A 5912-nucleotide genomic window follows, 5' to 3' on the forward strand; every position below is an offset into this window, starting at 1 on the left:
CTGGAGGAAGGCTGTAAGGGAAGGGCTTGGCCTCTCCCCTGCCCGCAGCCAGTGGGTGCGGGCCTCCATGGCATCCTTCCGGCAGTCTTCCCGATGTGCTCGTGCGAGTGTTGCCTGGGCTTCGACCAGTTGTTGAAGTGGCTGTTGTGCTGTGGGGGCTGCATCCACCGCTTGCCTTGCCAGTTGGACCTGCGGTAACACCTCCCGAGCCCGGGCCCCTGGTCTGAGCTTGCGGTGTTGTGCCGCCTTGTTGAGCTGAAGGGCCAGGGTGCTCAGCCGGCGTTTAAAAGCTGGCCACCACGCAATCAGGCCCAAAGGGTTGTCCTCCGCAGATGGTGCTGTGGCACACTGGCTGGTGATCCATGCCTCCATGCTTGCGGCTAGGTCCTGGTGTGATGTGAAGGCCAGACGCACTCGTCGGTTCCCTGGCCCCTTGCTCTCTGGTCGGCATGGCAGCAGGTGCATGACCATTGGCTTGTGATCCGACGGTGTTTGCACGGCAATCTCCGTCTTAGCAATGTACGGCATGGTGCCATGGTCTACATAGATGCGGTCTAGGCGGGAGGCCCCGACGCAGGGAGCTCTGTAGAAGTGGGTGTAGTCACAACTGTGGGGGTGCAGCTGGCGGTGGCTGTCCACCATGGTGGGGCCTGCTGCCCGAAGAAGGTCCACTGTTGGGCCATCTCCCCGTCGCCCTCCTGGGCCTGCTGTGGAGTCCATCCCTGGGTCTTCCACAAAGTTGAAGTCACCTGCCCAGACCAGCATGGTGTCACTGTTCTCGGCTGCATGCTTGGTGGTGGCAGACAGTGTGGCTGTAAACAGCGACTGCCGGATCGGGGTGGCTTGTGCTGAGGTACCCGTGGGGCCGTATGTATGTATGTATGTATGTATGTATGTATGTATGTATGTATGTATGTATGTATGTATGTATGTATGTATGTATGTATGTATGTATGTATGTATGTATGTATGTATGTATGTATGTATGTATGTATGTATGTATGTATGTATGTATGTGGCCATCTACTGACTGCGACACGAGCACAATAGTAGTGCCACATTGACGGATACATCGATTACGCCTTTACGTACAGATGTCTAAATGGTGCATGCGGCACAGCGGCCACATCTTCCTCCAGTAGCACTCCATTACGGTTTTCTTGCTATCCAATCCCATCCCTCTCATATCCCCCCTTTACAGAGCACCTGCGGTAAAAGCAATGTGCTCGATAAGGTCATCATCTGGGCCGACGACACCAGTTTTTACCGCAGCAGCATCAAGTCCATTGCTCTCTACGCTGCGGGCGACACCTCCGCGAAGTATGTCGTGCCGAACTGGAACAAGTTTGGTAGCCAGCAGGTGAAGGCAACCAAGATTGGCTGGACTAAGGATAAGGCGAACGGCGGAGCCATCTGCCTGGAGCTGGACCAAGACGTCGACCTGTCTGATTTTTGCTTGTGGCGGTTTCCCCAGCAGAAGAACTCTTGCATGTAAGGGCCTGGGGATTTGTTTGGGGGCTGCCTGCATGCTTGTCATGCCGTGTTGGAAGCCATGAAATGGGAACCAGTACGTCTGGCGAGGATGTTGGAACGTATGTGGGCTCACCGAAACTCACTGGACGCTGGTCTAGGCTGATGTGCGGTGTTTCCTGTTCTCCGTGGCTTTTAGGCGCATCCTTGGGCCTTCGGCTCGTATGGGTAGTTTTACAGGTATCGGGTCATGCACCCCCAACCATGTAAAACACATACGCATGTCATGCTGTGTGCATGCATGGCGGGATGTGAATGTGTGCGCGAACTAGGCGGCACTCGGTCGCCATCCCAGCTGCAGAAATGCATGCATGCACCTAGCTAGACTATTTACGCGGGCTTCCTTGCACATGGTTGAAGAGCTCTCCAACGGCGCCCTAGCCTTGCACTAGCTTAGCTTTTTTACTGCTTAGAGGTGCCTCTGGCCGAGCGTCCTGTCTACCTAGCTAATTTTGTGTCTTCCATGCCCATGCCCATCTTGCTTGATGCAGGGTTTCCCTTTTCGATACATCCTATAAATGCTGCCCGACGTACCGGCCGATGGCGCTTACTACGTAGATGCCTGCGATTACAGCTGGCCAGCATCTAGTCTTGTGCGAAGCATACATGGGGTCTTACGTTGGACCACTAACCTGGTGAGAATGGATGGTAGGATGTAGACTATTTGGTTTGCAAGTGTGCTTTGGATAAAACCCATGTTGGTTGTTCCTAAACTCGTGCACGATGCTGCCCGTGAACAGGGCAGGTAAGGTTGTGTGTTTGGAAGTGTTTGGAATTACATGGAGGTTATCCCTAGGTTTCAGTGATTAACAGTGCTTGAACAGTCATGTTTGCGGCTTGTTTGTGTGTTCCTGCCTGTCCTTACCGGCCGTGTTGCCTGCTGGACCTGCCGCTGCTGCGCTGCCTACCCGTACGATTTCGTTAGGACGAAATTCATTTCGTTGTGCAGGTCGCCTTTCTTACTTTTTCAATTTTTTGTGTCAGAGGTGCTTGCTTCCTTGCAGCAGGTGGAAGTGATCACCTCGCCGCAGTTTCAATCATTTAAATACCCCCCCACGTCGCGCAATGATGTGGGGTATCGTAGGCTGCTTTATGCAGCCTCGTTAACTTATTGGATCACACCTGCGATCATTCATAAGCGGAGTCAAAGTGAGCAAGCACGCCTGGTCGGTCAGGTTTTATAGTATGCTGCTTGCTGCTCAAGGTTTACAAATGCCTTCAGGTTTTTTAATATTCTGCTTGCTGCTCAAGTTTTACAAATGCCTTTGCTTAAATTGTATAGCGCGGGTATGCTTTGCTGATTGCTGCGGGGGTCGCTGTCATGCAATCGTTTTGTGCGTTGTAACACTGCGAGCGCGACAGGCAGAGAGTGAAGCGTATTGGCGAGGAATGTCCTGTTCGGTTAGGGCAGTTCGTTTAGGGCGGTTCCTACACATCATCTGCCGGGTGATGGATATGCTTCAACTTTACTAAGTAAATATGAGTGTTGAGAGGCAAGTAGTTGATAAGGAACTGCCGTGTGTATGCACACGATACAGGTGGCTGGCAGAGATTACTGCATGATTTCTGCTCCCGGTAGTTCCGGGTTCAAATTTGACTGCCTGTGTTTCGGTGTGTGAGGGGAGATGGACCATTTTGTGGACGGTGTTGGATGTGATTATATATAGGCCGGTTGGGTTAATGGGCCCCAAACGGTCGGTAACCGGCATGTTTATGCCATAGGGATAGCAATATGTGCGCTGACCAGGAACTAAGTTGTTGCACCGTTTATCCGCTATATTGGGTTGGATGCTGGTGGTGAGTTGCTGAACCCAACGAATACACTCTGAAGTCGGATGGGGTGAATGGATTAGGGTGCCCCTCTCGCAGGGGAGAGCAGGGAACTGCCTCGGGAAGGAGGCCACTGGTGAAGCTATACCACCCAGTAACAACATACGACCCAGTACAGCGAGGGATGCCAAGCTTCTATTTGGGTCCCACAGGCGCATTGGTTCTTTAACCGCCGTTGTCCTGACTATTACCAAGAGGTGTGCTGGGACAGTGACGTCTAGTTTTCCCTCCACCCACCCAAGCAGTCCTGGGATTGCCGCGATGCAGTTGTTGCTGGCCTTGGGTGGGTCACTGCTCTTTGGCCCTCTTGGCCCTGTTTGGGCTTTGAGGCATGAAGGTTTTAACGGTGCAAACAGGTAACTTTCATTATTATCAGCGACTATTGCAACATTCACAATGGGTTGGTGTTGGGAGGGGGTTTCACAAGCGGTTTGTTATTACCCAGCCAAGCTATTGGCTGGCTACTGTAACGCGGAGCGATAAATCGGTGTATAGGTTGTAGGAAATTTCTCCCGCCTGCCATCCCCCAACATTATCGTGTAACATAATCCAACAAAATGCTTGAGTCCATCGTGTCCAATATATAGGCCAAGCCGTCTGGCTTGCTGGAACAGCCGCTCGTCCAGCACGGCTTGTGCCACTGCTGTGTGTGTGTGGTTGTTACAGTGGGCTCCAGACTTCCGAAGAGTAGAGCCATCGGGCCAGCTGGCCGTGCACTGCAGTAGAGACTAATATACCAAAAGATTATCACCTCAGATAATTAACCTCTCATCGGTAACCGCTCTCTCGAGCACAGTAATTTGCCAGATATAATTCTCAAGAAGGGGTGATGTGCGCCAACGGAATCCCAACCATTCCGTGGAATTCCCAAAGCTGCGAAACCCTGAATGCGGCCCCAAAAGTCAACAATAACTCGACAAATTGCTTCTTCCGTAAGGGAAGGGCCAGGTAACAGTGCCGGGTTGGTTTTCATGTTTGCAGCCATATAACGTCTCCCATGCTCCATGGCTGACACCGCAGCAAGAGCCACAACATCCCAAACACATTGTTGCACTGATTGTGGGGCTTGGATAAGCCAAAGTTGCTCCCTTGAGACTGGCACTCCTATTGAAAGAGTAAGTTGATCTGCTACTGCCTGTGCCACCGGACAGGGCCAGAAATGATGATAGCGAGGGGATACACCTCCCACTGAACCTATTGGATAACCTCCACAACCACATATCGTTGGGCTCGACATCCTAAGATGGGAATTTCCTAACATAGGCACCCCATCAACCGCGAGACGCCACCAAACCTCTTTTTGTTCATTTTCCCACCGTAAATGAAACCATAAACGATGGAATGTCCGTTGCAAAAGAAGAATAGCTTCATCCAATATCTCAGAAGAACCCGTCGCCTCTTTGATGAAAAGGGTATGGGCCACACGGCGAGCCATCGAAAAAGGTGAAAGTTGCATATTAGTCGCTATTTTAACGGATAAATGTTGGAATCGGATTGGAGGCCCTACACCCCATCTCCAACCAAGCCTCGACACTAGGGTTTGGGTAACCGACTCAATAGGGGGCACCATCGCTTCCCTAGATTCTACACTCAGCGGCAACAAAAGACTAGCCGCCTGTCTCCAATTCGCTGGAATATCATCTAGAAGAGCGCCAATAGCATCCATACATTCCTGCCATTTACGATAGGTGCACAGGGATTTAGCTAGTGGGGTTTGCGGTTGGAGGTATTGATCCACTATTTGATGCCAAGCCTTGCGTATTGCTAGGCCTGCTTGGTCCGTTGCATTCATAACTCCATCCAAGGCCTCGCGCGCGCAAAGAACATCCCCCAACGTATGCAATGCTTTACAGCCCAGGAGGGCTTGATGTCGAAATTCTAGTCCCGGTCGGATGTTATCTAACTGGACATTCAACCTTTTTTCTGGAAGAACAGGCCCTAAGGCACTGATTGGGTCGGTAACCCATGGGTTACCCATCGGTTACCCACCTTCAACCCCCCGTAGCCCATTGGTAACCCCCTTGTAAGTTCCTACCCAGCAGGAGGGGTAACACGGCCCCAGGGTAACCCCCTCCGTTGCCCTGGACTATGGACATGGGCCTATAGGCTGCTCATCTTATTTGCTGCGCACTTCGTGAATTCATTTTAGTACATTTCTGTAAATGTACATGTTACATGTACATGTTGAACCTACAGTATCCCGGTAGCTCGGGAAGCATCGTTCGCCAATATGAATTAAAGGCCTCTAACGCTACAGGAAAATTTTTGTAGAAGATTTAGACTATGTATGTATTCAGTTTTAGCGTTTGTTCCCGCTTTGAGGGCATGAAACTCCCGTGCTGTATTATTGTCCCTAATAAGATTATTCATTCGCATTCATACAGTTCGAAGTGGATTGGGGAACGCAATTTAGCTTGAAATCCATTGTGTCTCTGGCTAGTTCTGAAAAGAAACCTGAGACCTGCTAGCGCTCAGTCCAGTCACTGCATGCCCCTGGGATTTCAAAGCGGATGAGCATGTCGATTGACTGTCTTACACGATGGCCGATTGTT

General features: G+C 51.2%; 1 protein-coding gene across 1 annotated transcript in view; it reads left to right on the forward strand.

Moving 5' to 3' along the window:
- Positions 1–3262: 3262 nt before the first annotated feature.
- Positions 3263–5912, forward strand: part of VOLCADRAFT_89530 (uncharacterized protein) — a gene marked incomplete at both ends in the record, with an annotated part of 21048 nt that continues 18398 nt past the window's right edge. Inside the window, 2 exons of the mRNA XM_002949083.1 lie at positions 3263–3327; positions 3513–3643. Coding sequence (XP_002949129.1) covers positions 3263–3327; positions 3513–3643 — 196 coding nt within the window. The remainder of the gene's footprint in view (positions 3328–3512; positions 3644–5912) is intronic.

The sequence above is a fragment of the Volvox carteri genome (assembly GCF_000143455.1).
Source record: "Volvox carteri f. nagariensis unplaced genomic scaffold VOLCAscaffold_13, whole genome shotgun sequence".
Classification (NCBI taxonomy): domain Eukaryota; kingdom Viridiplantae; phylum Chlorophyta; class Chlorophyceae; order Chlamydomonadales; family Volvocaceae; genus Volvox; species Volvox carteri.